Source organism: Pleurodeles waltl, chromosome 3_2, assembly GCF_031143425.1.
Source record: "Pleurodeles waltl isolate 20211129_DDA chromosome 3_2, aPleWal1.hap1.20221129, whole genome shotgun sequence".
Taxonomy (NCBI): domain Eukaryota; kingdom Metazoa; phylum Chordata; class Amphibia; order Caudata; family Salamandridae; genus Pleurodeles; species Pleurodeles waltl.
Genome location: NC_090441.1, coordinates 101,829,544 through 101,849,601, shown reverse-complemented (window position 1 = coordinate 101,849,601; position 20,058 = coordinate 101,829,544). Strand labels below are relative to the sequence as shown.

General features: G+C 43.3%; 1 protein-coding gene across 1 annotated transcript in view; it reads right to left on the bottom strand.

Annotated features, from left to right (window-relative positions):
• LOC138286353 (uncharacterized) overlaps positions 1–20,058 on the bottom strand; it is a 1,286,679-nt gene that overhangs the window by 1,245,336 nt on the left and 21,285 nt on the right. Inside the window, exons 3-6 of the mRNA XM_069226509.1 lie at positions 13,782–13,954; positions 8,756–8,949; positions 7,288–7,410; positions 1,039–1,257 (exon numbers count right to left, since the gene is read on the bottom strand). Of these exons, the coding sequence (XP_069082610.1) occupies positions 1,039–1,257; positions 7,288–7,410; positions 8,756–8,949; positions 13,782–13,954 (709 nt within the window). The remainder of the gene's footprint in view (positions 1–1,038; positions 1,258–7,287; positions 7,411–8,755; positions 8,950–13,781; positions 13,955–20,058) is intronic.

Sequence of the window (20,058 nt, the reverse complement as noted above, 5' to 3'; positions counted from 1 at the left end):
TGAGAGAGGAAGAAGGAGGGACAGGGAGAGCCTGGGATGGATGTGGGAGAGGATGAAGGAGGGACAGCCTGTAATGGAGGGAGAGAGAGAGGATGAAGAAGGGAGAGCCTGTGATGGATGGTGAGAGAGGATGAAGGAGGGACAAGGAGAGCCTGTGATGGATGGTGAGAGAGGATGAAGGAGGGACAGGGAGAGCCTGTTATGGATTGAAAGAGGGGAAGAAGGAGAGACAGGGAGAGCCTGCGATGGATGGAGAGAGAGGGTGAAGGAGGGACAGGGAGAGCCTGCGATGGATGGAGAGAGAGGGTGAAGGAGGGACAGGGAGAGCCTGCGATGGATGGAGAGAGAGAATGAAGGAGGGACAGGGAGAGCCTGTGATGGATGGAGAGAATGAAGGAGGGACAGGGAGAGCCTGTGATGGATGGAGAGAATGAAGGAGGAACAGGGAGAGCCTGTGATGGATGGTGAGAGAGGATGAAGAAGGGAGAGCCTGTGATGGATGGAGAGAGAGAATGAAGGAGGGACAGGGAGAGCCTGTGATGGATGGAGAGAATGAAGGAGGGACAGGTAGAGCCTGTGATGGATGGAGAGAATGAAGGAGGAACAGGGAGAGCCTGTGATGGATGGTGAGAGAGGATGAAGAAGGGAGAGCCTGTGATGGATGGAGAGAATGAAGGAGGGACAGGGAGAGCCTGTGATGGATGGTGAGAGAGGATGAAGAAGGGAGAGCCTGTGATGGATGGTGGGAGAGAATGAAGGAGGGACAGGGAGAGCCTGTGATGGATTGAGAGAGGGGAAGAAGGAGAGACAGGGAGAGCCTGTGATGGATTGAGAGAGGGGAAGAAGGAGAGACAGGGAGAGCCTGTCGTGGTCTGAGAAACAGGTGCATCTAGCGTCTGGTATTTTTGTCTCTGCCAGAGTACACCCAAATAGAAGATAAGTGGCTATGACAAAATCATGTACGAAAAGCCCGAACAGTAAAAGCTGTGGACACAAAATGGAAGCCTCCGCCTTTACTGATGTCTGCCAGCTGCTCACCTTGGTGACATCCTTCCGGACGGCTCGGAAAGAATGCCCATACGTGCTGTTAGCTTCTTCCAAGCTGCAGAAGATCTCTCTGGCCTTGGGAGAGCTCAGCTGCTCGGTGATGGACTGCAGGTCGTGGATGTGTGCTTCCCACATCTCTTTTTCTCTGTAAATTCCCGGTTTCGGACCCCATGTCTTCAGCTCAAGGAAAGGGTCGTGCTTTAAAACGATCTGAAAAATAATTAAAAACGTAGCTCTGAAACGGACTCGTACCATTACAATGCACTGTGTTTCATGTAAGACACATACCTTTTATACCAAGTCAAACAGTCACATTTTATGGCGTTAAAGGTTTTGAACATGTGATTGAAAAGGGGGATATAGGAAAGAATGGCATGGCTTCAATCAGGCCAGAGAGCCTTTGATGGTTTCGGGTTCCAATCTAACCCACAGTGATAATGATCTTAACTAGTTAGCCCAAACCTCACAGTGGACAAAAATGTAGCTGCCTTATTACTTCTGGAATTCCACGTTATCAGAATCAGTGAAAAATGCTTTAAATTGATTTCTTCTTATCTCATAGACACACAAAGTGTAGTCTGCCTGCCCTCTTTCTCATCACCTCCTAGCACGTAACACTGTGGTGTTCCTTGGGGATCCATCATGTCCCCAATTTCATTCAATATCTACCTAACTCGCTTACTAAATCTGATTAAGGGCCTGATTTAGAGTTTGGCGGACGGGTTACTACATCACAAGCGTGTATTACGATCGCTATGGGCTATAATGAGATCGTAGTATGGCGGATGGGATATCCATCACACTTGTGAGGGAGTAACCCCCTCAGCCAAACTCCAAATCAGGCCCTAAATCATGGAACCCGACCTATCACAACTATGCAAATAACACCAAAATCATTTAAAAATGCAAAGCCCTAAAGTCCTCTACAACTCAAAACTCGATGACTGCCTTCGTGCAATAAACACATGGGTGATGAGTAGTCATCTAAAGCTCAATACGGCAAAGACAGCGATTATAAAATGAGAACAATGGCAAAACTAGCAGCCTACTGCCATAAGTCCTAAGGAGCCTCAAGCCCCTTTGACAACCTCAAGAGAATTTAGAAACCTAGGAGTAACCATTGATTCAGACCTATCCTTAATACAACGTGCTACCAGCATCACAAAGAGTCCCTTTTCCACAATGAAAACACCACAGCAGATTTTCCCAAACCTTGCATACCAACATAAAGAGCAAGCCTTCCTCACGTTCATTATTTCCAAGCTTCACTATGGCAACAGGCTATACATTGGCACTCCCGCATTCATTATGTTGCAATGCTTCTACTCCGCCTTCACCCAAGAGAACGCATGACTCCAGCCCATGACTCCCATCCTGCTGTTGCTCCACTGGCTACCTATAGCCCGAAGGGCAATGTTCAAGGCACTCTGCATTATCCATACAGCCTCTCAAGGAAAAGGACTGCTATGCCTAAATTCAAGCAATACAACCCAAACAGAACACTGCAATCCACGGCTTCACCACTTATCATCCGTACTGATCTGTATCTATCACAATGCAATAAAAGAAGCACAGACAAAATACTATGCATCAAAAATAGAAGAAGCGGCCAACTCCCCAAAATAAAATTTTAAGGAACTTAAAGACCTCATTAATACCCCTGATGAACCACGCCTCATTGAGGATCCGCAGGCTCAGGTTGCTAATTTAGCGGCTTTTCTCCATAAAAAAGTACAGGATATCTACTCCTCCTTCTCTAACACTTCTAAAGGAGATCATAAGGGTAATGTACATAAGGCCAAGGATGCAGTAATTTTTGATAACTTTACCCCGATTAACACAGACAAAGTAACCCGATATCTGGGTTCCATTAAATCTGGTTCACCAATGGATCCAGCAACACCTCAGATCCTCCTTAGGGGTTCACCAATGGTAAGCCAAGTGATTGCTAATCTCATCAACTCTTCATTCTATATGGCTATAGTGCCAGATCTTTGGAAGCAGGCCATTGTCAAGCCTCTCCTGAAATAACCTAATTTGGACCCAGAAATCATAAACAATTATCGTCCCATTTCACTGCTACCCCTTATAGCTAAAATAGCCGAAAGACAAGGGCAGGTCCAACTCTCACTATTTTTGGAAGAAAATAAGATCCTTCATCCCACGCATATGGATTTCAGGCCACGACGTGGAACAGAAACCGCATTAATAGCGATTACGGAAGAAGCAAAAATGCAGCTTGATACAGGGATCGAAACAGCTATTATTTTGTTAGATCTCAGTGCCACGTTCTCAGTGCCATGTTCTCACTGAGAGACTACAAGATGTTGGAATTACTGACACTTCTCTTGGATGGATTACCTCCTTCATTAATGAAAGATCCTACCAGGTACTAGAGAAATCTTGCTTCTCCAAACGTATCTCAAGTGGCTGTGGAGTTCATCACTGAGACCGCTGTTATTCAATATCTATATGCTCCCACTCGCTCAGATTGTTCAAACGTTTGGCTTAAAACTTGTTTCCTACGCAGACGATACACAACGTAATGTCTCCTTCTCCACCAAGCAGCCAGATCTTGGGACAGCGCTTGAACCTTGCCTACAAGCAGTGGCCATATGGCAGGCATCTAGTAAACTTAAAAACGGAGGTGATGTTTTTCGGACGCCTCAAGAACCCACTTACATACTCTACAATTATAGATGGGGTAGGTGCTCTCCCGCCGCCCAAAGATCTTGTAAAAAGTCTGGGAGTGTGGCTGGATCCCTTTTTATGAATGTCCCAACATGCCAACAGAATAGCTGGAGCCTCCTTTGCGCCCTTGAGGAAGCTTAGGAAGGTATTGGCAATTCTGCCTTTCACCGCTAAAAGACTGATTATTCAGGCCTTGATAGGCTCCCGGCTTGATTACGGGAATGCCTTATTCATAGGGTCACCTAAATATGTAATAGATAGACTAGAGAGGGTTCAAAATGCTGCAGCACGAATGCTTTTAAAAATTCCTAAACATCAGTCTATACGCAAGGGAATCTCCTCTCTACGTTGGCTCCTTGTTGCAAAAAGAATTCAATTTAACACTCTATGTTATATGCACAGAGCATTACATAATCTGGGTCCTGAGATGATCAGACCTTTAGCCACATTCTATATACCAGGTAGACAATTGAGATCCTCCTCGGCCAGCCTTGCTGAGGTTCCCAGAGTCAAAAAAGCAAGATGGGGAGAAAGATCCCGGTCCTTTCAAGGAGCAAAACTTTGGAATAGCTTGCTGATAAATATCCGAGCATGCTTACAGGAAACTACTTTCTGCAAAACCTTGAAAACATGGTTATTTAGAGCCTGAAGTTTTTGATGTTATGTTGCCTGCGATTAAGTGGGCAGTGTAAAGCGCTACAAGGCCTCAGGGCAGATAAAGCGCTATACAAGCTATAATAACATAACATAACATAACATTATCATTATATCACCTTACCATCAGAAATGCATAGGAGGCACTGTTTTTCCAGTACAAGCTGCCAAACTCCAGAACTCATTACCAATCAGCGTTAGAAGCACCCATAAACTTATCCACTTCCGGAGACGGTGGAAAACTTGTCTAACTAGATAACTGCACCACGTGCATCCTGGCAACAGAGCCCAGAAAACGGTTGCACCCTCAAGCGCGATCCTCAGCTTACAACTCACAGATTGGAAATAACCAAACCAGCAAAGTGCTTTTGTTATGCAGGTAAGCAAAAAAGGGCTGACCTATGGTTCCCTGGGACATTATATAGCAATGTGCTTCCATATGTAACAGTTATGGCCCATAATACGCAGTGCTTAGCAACATATTGCAACTTACGCCTCATAAATTCACATATGAAATATTGGGTATGGGGTTTGTCCATAATCAACACTGTACAGCCATAAAACAAACCAAATGCACCAACATTGAATAACTGACAAGATCTGTCACACATTACTGGCAAATTTGAATAACTTTATTGTAGTCCGTTCTTTGCAGGTCCTAAATATCTATTCAATCTCACAACGGTACTAGGATATAGGATGATAATAAAAATATCCATCCCAACAGATCCCTCCACTTCTCTATCGTTCCAACCATGCAACCTGAGGACTACAAATATATACAGATTGGGCAACTGAGTGCAATAAACAGCTAAACAAACTATATCATATAAAATACCATAAAGGGACCTGCAGAGCTGCTCAAATGACCAGCATGATGAGGACCATAAATCTGTGCATTTGTCTCTTATTGCTATGCGCTGCGTCCCATAACACAAAACTGCAACTCGGTGGTCATCACACACAATATGGAAACACTTCCCACATAGGATCAAAACAAAAACATTCCTCCAGCCATGCACCCTACACAGTGTTACTCATGCAGGCAAGTACTGCAGCATCCCACATAGGGGTTGTACGTGATATCTAAATGCTTCAATACAATACAACTTTGGACTGAAGCGGAGACATCACATATGAATTGAAATTTATGTAAAGTGCTTTGAAACCCTGAAGTATCTGGTCCACACTACAAAAAGGTGTTAAATGATAAATACATTTACAAAATGGAGGCCTCCTAAGTGGATTCAGTTGAGAACTCAATGGTTAATTACAAGCAAGATGGCTGCTAACACGTGGAGTGACCTCTAAAGTCACAGATTCAAATCTTACTAATACAGCCTTTCACCCTTCTTGGCTCAATAAACTCACAGCCATTGCCATGCATAAAAGTAACATACAGGTTACAAATATCAAGCCAATACTTTCCATTATAGGTCACATAGTTTACATTTCATCCATCTTACACTAATTTAACCATTGATAGCGTGAAAGAAATATGAAATAAACATGTCAGGGTGTTTATAATAGTTTGCATCGATCCAACAATGCATTGTGCGCTCGTTGGCTATAATATTAATATCCACACCTAATAAAAATCAACTTGTTTCAAAGACAACTCTTTAAAAATGAACGACTGAAATTCAGCATGATGGCTATTAGGATTAGCACGACAACTATGTTTAGAGTTTTGCTACTGTTAAATGTTAGTGTAAGCGAAAGTATATAGGTGTTTCTCCCAGAAAAATAAATCAGTTATTTAATTATCTGATATTAGGGAGATATTGGGAGATCATTCCATTAAAAAAATCATACAAAGCACATAAAAAGAAAATAAACTTTAGCACCTAAAGGCAGTTAGAGGGGTTTATATATATTGGTACTCATTTATCTGTTTCTACTCATTTCAATAGGATAGCTTCAAATCTAAATGCAAGTTGAGGTGAAAATATATAGACTTGTTTTTGATCTAATGTTTGCACCAAATTGAAATGTTCGCAGGATGAAATACAGTGAATTGACATAGGTGCACAATATCACATTGATTTTTAAATATATGTGAGATGTGGGTGATCTGGACAAAGTGGTCTCTTGTAAGTCACAGAGATCCATTCATAAAATATTTAACCAAAATAATGAATAATGGGGAGAACATAAAAACTGATGGACATTTCGACTTCTTGTGCTTCTTATGCCTCTTCCCCCAAGTGTCCAAATGACCTGGAGTGGGATGAAGAGGACTTGGGGCTCCTGGAGCAGCCCTGTGACTTTCTCCTTCATCAGGTCTGAGACCACTGAGGAGTCACGCTAAGTGGTGTTGACTGCCGGGCTACAAGCAGCTTTACGACACTCTCTCAAAGCCTTCGGTACCATGCCCTGGCAGTCCGAGCATGATGTAGTGTCATGGTCGCACTCGAGGCACCACTAACAGACCAATTGGGGGTATGTAACCGACATGGCACAGTGACAGGCACCACGTGGTTTAAAATCTGCCTTTCTCATACAAAGTTACTCAACTCACTTGACAAAATATCCAACGTTGAAAAAACCTGTAAAAAAGCAACAGAGGTTAGCTCTTTCTCTGGATCAGCGCTAACTGGCATGGAGAGAAAATAACTGATGTCTGCGTGGTGAGGTGGTGCATATACAGGTGACCGCGATGTCACTTCCGGCATCAATGATGCTAACGACACCACATGGAACTGAACGAAGACACCAGACAGCGCGCAGGGGTACTGCTCGCACAAAAATCTTCCAGATCCAGTCTAACTCCTGGGAAATTCTAAGTAATCTGCAGCTAAAAGTCTCTACCAGATAACACACCTCAACTGAAAGGTGACTGTAAAAAACATTTATAACTTAAAAGTGAAGGACATTTAGAATTCTAGATCATACCTTAATCTGTTTGATCCATCCAATAACTGCAGTTTCCATTACATGAATGACAGCTCCCCGCCTGTCAGATGCAGCGGAATTGCCCAGTATGTCCAACGAAGGCATAGGAAGGACGATAAAACCCTTTCAGAATATAAAAGGAAATTTTCATTAATGTGCATGGCACACCATAGCCAATAGCACAGATAGAAAGGACTCCTTGAGCAGATCTCTGCTGCTATACTCAGTAAAAAGTACTCACTGGAAAATTGCAACCATCACATACCCGGCTGAAAGCACTTGTACCAAACTATTTACGAAAGAATACACTTTTTAGAGCGGTGTAACATCCCAAACAACCCCCCCCCCCTCCTTGGAGGTACATCCCTCTGCAGTGCTTGAAATGGAAACTTAAAGTGCAGGTACTCTGTGCCAGACTACCTGCTTGTTTCCGAGAAGTGCCGGTACTCTCCAATTAAAAGAATTAAGTTTTTCTTGAGATGTGCCGGTACTCTCCCTCTCAAAATAAAAAAGTGCCAGTACTCAGTACCGGACAGTACCGGTCCATTTAAAGCACTGCCTGTATACGGCTCAAATTAACTCAAACTAACTCATAATAATACTAAAACTGTTCTCATATTTCCTTATACTAATCCACCACTAATTCCTTTTGGGCTCCGGAGTAGCGTGCTACTCGCAGAAAAAAGCGCTTTGACGCCTCGTCAGGGGTAGTAAGCGCTATATAAATACTATTACAATACAATACAATACATGTAAAAGCACAGCTCTAAAAACGGTTGACCCAATCTAATGTGACAGTTCAGTCTTCTTCAGATCACAAATAAGTGCACATTTCTGGATTACTGGATAGTGTGCATTTAAATTGTTATGCTCTACTGTATGACGTTGTTAATTGTGCTAAGTGTTGTTGCCATTGGTGCATCCCTGTAGCGCTTAGTTGGCCTTCTTTGATTGCTTGTGTGATTATTTGATGAGGTGCAAGCCGCAGTTTGCATGCCTGGCTGCAGGTGCAAGCCTAAGTTTTGGTGTCTGCTTGTCTTGTTTGATTACGTGCCTGCTGAAGTGGGCATGTGTGCTGGGCTTGACCGCTTTGATACAAGCATTGAGAAGGAAGCACTGGTGTTGTGCACAAGCTTTTGAGAGGTACTCCTAACTTGTAACTGTGACTTGGTCGTGTGACTCAATGCTTCTCTTATGCAAACTTGTGCCACGAAAATTAATTAGGTGGGTGGACCGCAGAAGACAGTACTGTATAGAGAATATACTTGTGTTTTCCAATAACAACCTTTCATAAACAATTAACATTTAATAAACTATGATCAAATCCATTTAGTACATTCATTTCACTTTCTTGGACTGACCTTAATCTCTGGATGTCTACAGATAACTTGGTGCGTAAACTTTTTTCATACATTTCTCAAGGACAAATCATCAGTGAAAGACTGACGAATCCTTTCATTGATATTACCTCAGAGTGGCCAGCTATGACCTCCAAATTTCCAGTAAAGCGGTGTAAGATATCCATTATTTTCTCTGCACTGTACGCTGAACTGTTTGAAATCCCACTGTCAGCGCAGAGCAGGGGCAGATAGACCTGGTGAAGAACTTGGCCGATATATCGCAATGGGAATTTGGTGCAGTCCACTGTGATCACGTTACTGGCTATGAAAATATACATGATTACGAACGTCAGAGCAGGTTTTGGAAGAAAACACCATTTTTAAATTACAAGCATCACAAATCTCTATGAAGGTTATGATAAATTGAACAATAACATGTATTTTGGCAAAATATTATAGCTATGTCACTAGAACAAAATGTAAGAGTTGCCCAATAAAGGACTTAAGGATAAATAAAAAACTGGCAGAAAATCTATGAATAAATGGCATGCATTGCAAACAATGGGTATGTAAAGTCACCAGTTTCAACAATTTTGTCACAATTACTGTTGACATTTTCCCACTGGTTTATATTCTCTCTCTTTATTTGTATTGTTGATTTTTAGTTAAAACCACTCCACTGTATGCTAGGGGGGTTAAATATGGTCAGGCTAGGTTGAGGAGGAAGAGGCATACTTGGTTAATGCCACACAAAGAAACATATGAAAGGAAATTAGAAACGACCCTGTGCTAATGTGTAAAGTCACAGATTTGCACAGCTTTACAGAAAAATAAATATTTTTGTGGTGAATCCATAGAAATATTCACTGCAAGTCCTACACTTCCCGTTGTGGTAATTCTGAAACTAACTGGTGCTGAGGAAATCGAACTGGGCCTCAGTTTGAACACAAACCTGCACTCATTGGTATGTCTTTGCTCTCACATCAACACCACTGTTGAGGTACCTTCTATTAAACAGTGATTATGTCAAAGGACTTTTCCAAAGTGAACTTAACGACCATAGGAGGAGGCCAAGAAAGGCACTCTTCAGGTGAAATATAACCACACACAAGACTAAGGGCCAGATGTACGAAGCATTTTTCAAGTCGCAAACGGCGAATCGGGCTGTTTGCGACTTGAAAAAATGCTATTTGGGATGTACAGACCCATTTTTGCGATTCGTAATCTATTTATCGAATTGCAAAAAGTGTTTGCGAGTCGCAATTAGGAAGGGGTGTCCCCTTCCTAATTATGAGTCGGAGTCCCATGTACGATTGTCTTGTGACCGTGAATGCGGTCGCAAAACAATCACAGTTAGCACCAATTTCAAACGAGTCACAAAACCTGAATTTCGTACATGTGGCCCTATGTTCTTAAAATAGACATTATGTTACATTCATTTGCTAAAAAATATAGGGGTGTAGCACAATAAAAAATATCAGTGCAATGGTGCAGTGCTCGTGAAAGGTAAAGTAAAGGGATCATAAACATAAATATAGCAACCTAGTGTGAACTCAAAAGTGTACAATGCAAAACTCAATCCATTTCACATAGTTTTGCCGTAATGCAAGAAACAACAGATCTAGGTGCAAATACAGTGTTGTGTGGATGTTTCGGCCATGAGAATTTCCTGTAAGTGAAATAGGGTCTTCATCAAGAATAAGACATGTAAAGGAGATACCCCAAGACGGAGAAAGAAGGGAGAAAGTAATCGCCAATGTAGTTGGAGTCAATAAGCTGCACAAACAAATGTGGAAAAACCAGGGCATGTTAAATAGGCTCCCAAAACCCAATCGTCCTCATTATCGGGATTGAATAACATCTCAATAGTCTTGCGCCTTCTTGGCCAGGAATGAAAGCTGCAGTCAGACTGGGTTTTAAAGAGAGATTCGAAGAGTACACTTCATGGCCTCTTCCTATATTCAATAAATTCACATTGAAAAAGTTCTATGTCAGAATCATTTTGCGTGTTATTACTTGATTGGTTTCTTGATTCTGAGGAATATAGGGACACCCCTTTATTATAAAAGGTTCGAGTCAACAGTGGCAGGAATAGGCCCTGCCTTCTTGCCCCTTGGACCATCAAACACTGCAATAAACAGCAAATTCAGCATTATAATTCAATGTAAAGTACCTAGAGCTAGTAGATGGGATAACGGCCATTAAGGGTTGTTTTATGCCTCAATGTTACCTGGCACTCAAGTTCAGTGTTTCAGAACTCTTGGTCCTTTCTCAATGTCCACCTTTTTTGTTCTTTCATAAATAGGGTCATGCATTGCAAACAATGGGTACGTAAAGTCACTAGTTTCAACAATTTTGCCAGGCCCTACCTACTGGCCCTTAAAGGTTTGATGCTCCTCGTTATACTGGAGTGGAAATTCCCTCAGATATGGCTCCCTGACTGGAGTATTTTTATCTGAGAGCCATGCTTTCAAGTAAAAATACACTGGTGTCACTGAGGAGAGACTCTCAGACTTTAAAATGACGGAGACATGCTACATAACAAGCATTGGCAAAGCCAATAAGTACTGTTCAATGTGCAAAGGCATGCAAACACAGGCATGGAAAATTGCTATTTGCATATATTAGAACTTGGGAGTCAGACCTATTAACTATGCCATTTGTAAGACATCATTAAAGTCCTAATGACATTGGCTATATTCTTTGTGATTTATACAAACGCGACCAAACGTAAGGATACAAGTACAGGCATATAATAATGGTTGGTCCATACTTTTGAAAATGCAACGCCACCTCGTAGTGTTACATCTCGATGTGCAAAAATAACTGCTCAGCATGTCATTTCAGCAAAAAAAGGAGGAGGGCTAAAGATGCAGTCTTTATAACAGATAAAAAGTAAGAGAAACGCAGCACTCAAACTGTCCAATAATCTTAAGAGACTTCTAGGAGGTGGGGGTCGACTGCGGTGTTTGATTTTGATAAAATGTTTATACATATAAATGCAAACCACATCATACTATGTTAATATGTTTTTATACCGCACCAGGACTTCAAACAAATTGGCATCCAGGCACCAAAATCATGGAATGGTGAGAAAATTTGCCAGACAGCATTAACTTGGCTATTGGTTTATTCATAGGGTTCATTTTAACACCTGTCAAATGCAAGTGGCCAGGACAAACCCAGTGACCCAGCTGTCTGAGGCGTGTGTGCTTTGTGTGGCACAGAGCGACTTGACAGTTATTGGTACCAAAATATATTCACCTTCCCTATTAGTTGGAGGAACATCTGACGGAAGAGCAGAGGGCTGTTTTGTATGGCTTGAAAGAAAATTTGTAACAACGGTTGTACAAGAAACCAATTAAATGAAAAGTATAACTGAAACGTGGTGGCTATCTAATAGAGGGCCATATGTACGAAGCCTGTTTGCATTTTGGCGGTCCGAATTGGTATTTCGGGCCATTAAGAAACTCAAACAGTGCTTTTTTAATGTACAAAGCCCTTTGAGGAATCGCAAATTGCGATTTCTACTTTGTAGGAATCGCAAATTGCGATTTCTACTTTGTAGAAATCGCAATTTATGATTCCCAGAATAGGAAATGCAAATAGGGATTTCTTATTTGCATTTCCTATTCTGATGTACCATGCATTTCCAAAATGTGATTTGGGCATTTAGGCGATGCAATTACCACCAACTTATAGTCAGTGTTAACCAGATTAAAAAAAAATAAAAGTATCCCAAGGTGTTTTTTTTTATTGCAATAGAGCACACACGTGCCCCTTAGGCATATGTGTGCTCTACAGGTGCACCCCTATTTTTGGGGTACATCAAGGGGAGTCTTTTTCCTATTGCTATCCCTGGTTTTGTATTTCCTGAATAGCAATTTCTTAATAAGAAATCACTATTCAGGAAGTGCAAAACCTGCCCATTGACTCAAATGCAATGGGATGTCTTAATAACAATGTCCTAATAGCTATTCCTACTTTCTATTAGGAACTTGGTATCTTTGTACATAGCATTTTGCATTTCCTAAATAGCGATTTCTATGAAGTCGCTATTTAAGAAATGCAAAAGTACATTTTCGTACATCTGGCCCTTACACTTCTTTATCTCAAAGTTCCTGTGGCTCTTAGCTCACTGTTTCAATACAAGAGTTGCAGTCTTTATAGTATGTGCAGTTTCAGCACCTGGAAAAAAAGGGGGACTGGAAATGGGGAGGGCCAAAGGAAGTAAAGATGGGCAGAAGGAGAGGGGAGAAGAAGGAAGGGGAGAGGGAAGAAAGTGTGGGGGAAATGGTAGGAATGACGTGAGGGTGGCATGGCCCCAAGATACCCACTCAAACACAGACTTTTGTTGTTGATCTCATGAGACTTTGGGCGTCCATATTGGGGTCCAGACAACCTGATTTGCAAAGAAAGAAAAGCCAATGAGAGAGCCAGGATACAGTAGGCTTGCACTTTAGCCCTGAGAAATACAATGAAAATGGCAGCTGCACTGAAAAAATAGGGAAACCTTTCTGTTTATAATGCATGTGTGAGATAAAGGATTGAATGTGAGAAAATATGATGACAGATTGTACTATTCTGTTGGAAAATAGTCCCACTTGCATTGGAATGGAAGCACTTTGTGGAAGGCAGAATGGTAAACTAGACAGCCAATAGCATGTAGTGAGAGATGTATACTTCTCTGAAGATAACTGAATGCATGTATTTTATGAATGTACTGAAACTTCAAAAAATAATAGTCATCGTTCAGGGAGTGATATAGGGAGCGGGCACGGGTTCCCTCAAGTCTGAAGCCACCATCCTCTGAGTGAAAGCTGTACAACAATAACAGCTTTCAGTTTGTGAATGAATACCACCTACTTTCGGTACCTGATCAATGGTTGGCAACTGCGGTCACAAAGCATTGATACATTCAACAGTGAACCACAAACGAGACGGGGTACACGCCTTACACACACCCCTTGCAGTTCAGTATGGGTTACAAGGTGTACATTATGAGACACAAAGACGTTTCCAGCGCCTTATGTTAATTCTGTACATTGCCACATAACACTGGCGGTCATTAAATCGCAGGCCCTGCAACCCTCATTGCTTTCGTCCGCCGGACCCTACATTATCCATAAACAAGAAGCAGTAGAGCACGGGTACCGATGTTTTCTGCAGTCAGCTTGGAGACTGTGCCGAGCTTGGCGAAGCAGAGGCATTTGCTCTGGAGAGCCGGCGGGGGCGTGAGAGAGGCTGCGAGGGCTCCCTTTGAGCGCCTGTAAAAGACGAACACCGAGTGGACATCTTCATTCTTCAGAAACTCCGAGATGCAGATCCTGGAAGAAAAGACGACAACGTGTAATGTATACGCTACAACACGCAGCGCTACAGCAGAGTAATCAGAAGTATTGAAAATGCAAATACAGAAATCTGCTCGCTTGCTAAGACTTTATGTCAGGGACCATCGGTGAGGTGACCAGGCTTTTGTGTGCTGTAATTGGATGATAGCCGGCTCAGGAGTGGAAATAGTCTATAGAGACTGAATTAAGATATAGAAATGGCGAAGAGCCTTAGAGCTAGTAAGGACATGAGTGTCTTGAGGAGTTTATGAACAGCAGACAGCTGGAAACCTTTCAGTTCAAGACATGGACGTCAATTCACCGAAATGCCAGGGGTAGTGGAAGTGACATCACACGCCCTTTGACCTCCACTTTCACTCATACACACATACTTACACATACACACAAATTCACACTTACATACACTCTCACATAAACACACTCTCACCCGAAAGCACACAACATACATTTAAAAGCATTTTTTTACTCACCTCAGCTGCCATGGAAGGGCATATTCCAGATAAATGTACTCCATTTTTATTACACTAATAGTGAATAATATATTATTATATTATATTATTATTCACCATTAGTGTAATAAAAAATTAACAGAAAACAAAGAGAGTGGAGCCTTAACTGACGTCCGAGCTGCCATAGTGTTCCTGGCACTGAATCGCAAAGGCAGTGCCAGGGGAAGCAACGGCCAAGCCATGGGTCGAAGCTGCGACCTCTGGTGACCCACAAATGACGTCCATTGGTCAGGAGTCAATATGTCCGAGAAAGAAGCACTCTACCTGTGGATACGTGTCTGGGCTGCGATGGAGTCTGAGGTGGCATGAGACTTAGGGCCTTGGATTCCATTTAGGGATCACCAGGGGTCGCAGCTGTAACACTTGCGGCTCTGCAGAGGTAGCAGCTGGAAGTCCTCTGCACTTTCTCTGGTAAGTTCCACTGATCCTTCCCACAGTTGAGGAGTTGTAAGCTGCTCCGGTCTGACCCTCAGCTGGGGCATGGGGCTCGAACAGGTCAATACAGCAGCCTCTCTTCACGACAATGACTTGAAATGAGCAACAGTCCTTTTCCGTTCCGGTGGTCCCCCGGCGTATGGGATCCCTGACCTTACTTCACACACAGACGACAGCCTGAAAGGCACAACCGTATGTTTCACAGCAGCCCCACCACACACAAAGGGTTGCCGGTTTTCCCCTGCACTGGGCTAAGGCTCAATCGGAATAGTAGCATATTTCGCAGTGCCTCCACCTGGCAAACAAGTTCGCTGACTTTCCTCCACATGCGGGTTTGGCTCAATTGGCACAGTAGTGTATTTCACAGAAGACCCATCGGCACATGGGGTCACTGACTTTCCTCCGCATGCAGGTTACAGCCCTATCAGCATGGCAGTGTATTTTGTGGCAGCCCCACCTGGCACACCGACTCTCTAAATTTCCCCCACACAATGGCTGCAGCCCATTTGACACAGCAGTGCATTTCACGGCGGCCTCATCTGACACACTGGGTCAGACCTTCCTCTGCACATGGGCTATGGCCATATCGGCACGGCTGTGATGCTGACCAAAGCTACTTCACAGCAGCCCCCCTCTGGCATATGGGGAACTCGAACCTGCACAGTCCAAGCACCTGATTGGTGCAGCAGCTGTATCCTCACAACTTGCTGCAGGGATCCAATTGCCGGGATGCCCCACTGGACGTCGCTGTCCTCAGTGCTCTCCTATTCCTCAAAAAGCTCACTGGTATTGGCAAGTAGGCAGGTACTGGTGCTCTACACTCCAGGAGCACATGGTCTTGGATTTTCCCTGAGTGATGTCCACTCATCCAGCTGGGAGACTGGCAGGACTCACACCCCAGTCCTGGTCACAGACAGACCTCTTGTAGGGATTCTCCTCCTCTCACAGCCTGACTGGGTGCTTGACAGGTGGCAATTTTGGGACCCTCAAACTCCACATTTTATAGCCCATTTTGATTTCCAGACACCAGATGTGATTTAGAGTCTCAGTCTTTGACATTTGTGTTGGGTGTCTCCTTCCTTTTGAAGTGCCCCCTCATCTGCCTTACCCTTCCACCAGAAAGCAGTCCATCACAGTAGGAGCAACTCCAAATCTGATAGCCTCACAACACAGGTCATGGGAGTGACTAGAGATTCATATGGGTGTCAGCCACAGTGATATCTGTATCATGGTGCTACTCCAACGCTCCCAACCAACTCGATACCCTTATCAGACCCAACTCCTTCTTGAGATGTGCCCAGGCCCCTTTCCAGTGAGCCCTCTCTCAATTAAAGAGAACTGTTTGAAGTGTATTAAAGAGCCTGGCTCTCCTTCCTTTAGTGTGCGTCCCACCCCACTCATTGGAATGCCGTGATCTACAAGTCTTTCTGGGGGTATTCCTCTATCTTTTCATGCTCCTCCAGTTTTCCCTGGGTCTCTCAAAATGGAAATGTTAGACCTGACAGCTTTATGGTGGTCTGCCCCCAACTTTTACCTGCCTCCCTCCATTTTTCTGAACTATTTTTTTGCTGGTTTTAGGACTCTGCGCACTTTACTATTGCCGACCATTGTTAAAGTACTTGTGCTCTTTCCCCCAAACATGGTAATATTGGCTCTACCCCAATTGGCATATTTAATTTACTTATATGTCCCTCGTTAAGTGCACTACATGTGGCCAGGGCCTGTAGATTAAATGCTACTAGTGGGCCTGCAGCACTGATGTGCCACCCACATAAGTAGCCCCTTAACCATGTCTCTGGCCTGACATTACAGGCCCTGTGTGTGCAGTTTACTGTCACATCGAGTTGGCATTTAAAACCCCTTGCCAAGCCTTAAACTACCCCTTTTATTACAAATAAGTCACCCCTAAGGTAGGCCTCATGTAACCCAGAGGGCGGGGAGCAGTGTATTTAAAAGGCAGGACTTGTACTTTTATGTTTTACATGTCCTGGTAGTGGAAAACTCCCTAAGTCGTTTTTCACTAATGTGAGGCCTACTCCTCTCATAGGCCAGCAGTAGGAATTCCTTAATATACTTTTAAGCTGTAATTCCTGATCTGAAAGGAGTAGCTACATCATGATTCAGGTCATTGGAATGGTAATGATAAATCTGTTTTAATGGTAAAGTCGGATTTAGCATTACTGTTTTAGAAATGCTCCTTTTAAGAAGTGGACATTTCTCTGTTCTTACTGCGCTTTGTGCCTTACAGCCTGTCTCCATTACACGCCTAGACTAGGTGACGGCTACACTTTGCGCATTCCCCCTAGACAGCCACAAACACAAAAAGGTTAGGTGTGACTGAGCACCCATCTATATACATCTGCAGTCTGATGGTCCTTCCTGGGATGATAGGGAGAAAGGGGCTCACACTTACACTTCAAAGGGTGGTGGCCTGACCCCACACACAGGAATGATTACCACCCACATATAGCATGGCAGACAGGACTGGGTTGAAAAGGCTACTTGTGTTATTCTACACCACTTTTTGAAGTCTCCCTCACTTCAAAGGCATATTTGGGTATAAGTACTGGGTCTCTTACCCCACCAACACAGACACTCCTAGATCTTGAACTGAACCCCTGTCAGAAGGGCTGCTGTGCTGCTCAAAGGACTCAACTGGACTGCTTTTCTGGAAGGACTGCTTTTCTGCTTGTTGCCCTACTGCTCCATGACTCTGCTGGAAGGACCCTGCCTTCCCTCCAAGTGATTTCCAAGGTTTGTTGGCCTGCCCCCTGATCTCCAAAGTCTCAGGGCCATCAAAGATTTTAAATTTCTACAGTGGGAGTCCACTCTTTGTTAAACTCCAGCATAATCCTGCATCTACATCTCTCCTGAGCCAATTCGCCAGCTTGTGCGGCTCAACCCCAAGCACTTTACTGGGATTGAGCATCAACAACTATGCTCTGACTAAAAGATCAAGTGCATTGCTTCAGTAATGCCTCCTCTGTCTGTTACCCCCCATGCCGCATCACTGAGAGAAGCTTTTGCTGTGCTGCCCTTGGAAGGTTTACCGGGATAACGACTGTTAGCCTGTCAGCATCGCACAACCCCATGAGGAGCTTCAACGCTGCGCATCTACACCAACTAACGCAGCGCAAGCCTCTGTGGCTCTTGAACGCTACTGAGATTCTAACCTCGAGCGAGAGGTCTGTGCGCTCACCTGCCGTGGGCCATTTGTTTTCCTGCACGCGCTAGTCTCATCAGACCCGTGTCCTGAATGGGCTCGAGAACGCTTTGAAACCTGCATTTTGCACTGTGATTCCCTTGTGCATTGAGAGTAATAATTTGAGAAGTATTTATCAGTTTATTCTCATTTTGTACAGATAAATATTGCCTCTTTTTCTAATCTGATGTGGAGATTTTTTGTGGTGTTTTCCCTGTATTACTATATGAATTATTGCACAAATACTTTACACATTGCCTTCTAGGTTATGCTTGCTTGCTCTGTGTACAGTTACCAGAGGGTGAGCACAGGATAATTTAGATTGTTTTGTGACTTAGCCTGAGTAGGACTATGGTCCCTACTTGGACAGGGTGCATACCTCTGCCAACTAGAGACACAGTTTCTAACAGGAACCTAGAATCTTCCATGTTCTTCCATGTCTAGCATTCACAGGCACACACACATTCAGCACAAGCATACGACACACACACACTGCACAGTGCTACATACTAACTTGATGTAGATCAAGGGTGAGTTAGGCACACAGCAGTGAACTTTACATGAGTGAGTCTGTCGGCCTCACTCCAGTGACACAAGTAAAAATGGCCTGTTCACTTCTACTGATCACTATATGGTATGTTACTACAACTGCGCTTGTATTACTTGAATACTGGCAAAGGCAGTACATTTTTACCACTATGAGGGTAGTACTTTGGGTGCCCGTCCTGCTCCAACAAAATATAAATCCATGAGACAGGCTTTTGTCATGGCACACACGCAAAATCAGCACCAGGCATCTAGACATTGTTGCAGCTGGGACACTCAGGGCAGGGATACACATCTGTCACCATGTGAGGGGCTTTTTCGTCCCAATTGTATTTAAGGGACGAGAGGGTCAGAGCAAATCCTATACTGAGTATGTCTGGCAAGTCCGAAAAGGAGAATGGCCTTCTATGTGGTATGAAATTTCAAATTTACGAGATGATTGACCCGTGATTTAATGTGAATTTACTGATCAAAAATGACACGCAGACTTTTGACCTGAGAAAACTGGGTATGACTCAAATATAGAGGAACAAATCATGAATCTTGGATAAAACAGAACATAAAGTTATTTTAGGCAAATAAAGGATGGAGGCAACATAAGCTATCTCAGCTTGTTGGTTGTTTAAACATGACCATGTTCTTGACATCAACTTGTGAATAACAAGAAAGCAGTGCAAGATATGATATGCACATACCTCTCCAGAAAAGGAAAACAGAATATTTAGCACTTTACACTACTTCAAGGAGACCCAAAACCATGTTATCACCACAAATTTGTGAGTAGATGGGGCATTCAGATAAGCAAAGGATGCAAGCGTTGTTGCAATTTGTACCCATGGCGCTAGTAGTTACAAGTACTGCAATTATTACAGTGATAGGATACAACCTTTGCTAACAGAAGAAAGGTTGTTGACAGGGCAGTGCTTACAGTCAGTATAGTCAGTGCATTTTACCACAGTTAATGGTCTGACTGACTGGTTACATGTAATCAGCCAAGAATGTTAGCCTTGTACACTTATTTCGCCCCCGTAGTAGAGTTGCGTTGTTGAAAAAATGACACTAACACATGCACCACTTTGTGGTGCTGTATGACTCTGCCAAACCAGCACAGTGCGCCTAGCTGCGGTATATTTGTCTAATACTCGAAATGTCTACAGGAGGTTAGTGCCCTACATTAGTGTAAGGCTACTTCATTATACTGGGCTATAGTTCGCCCCTCCGTCATTAGGCTTTCAAGCGAGGGGTTGAAATATAGAAATACTAGGCAATTCCTTCAACAATATCATTTAAATTGAAAAGGAAATACCAAATATCTGCCACATTTAATTTGACATTGTAGGTAGTAAAATAAGGAAGTGAAGAAGATCAGCAGGGTCCATGCTGCATCT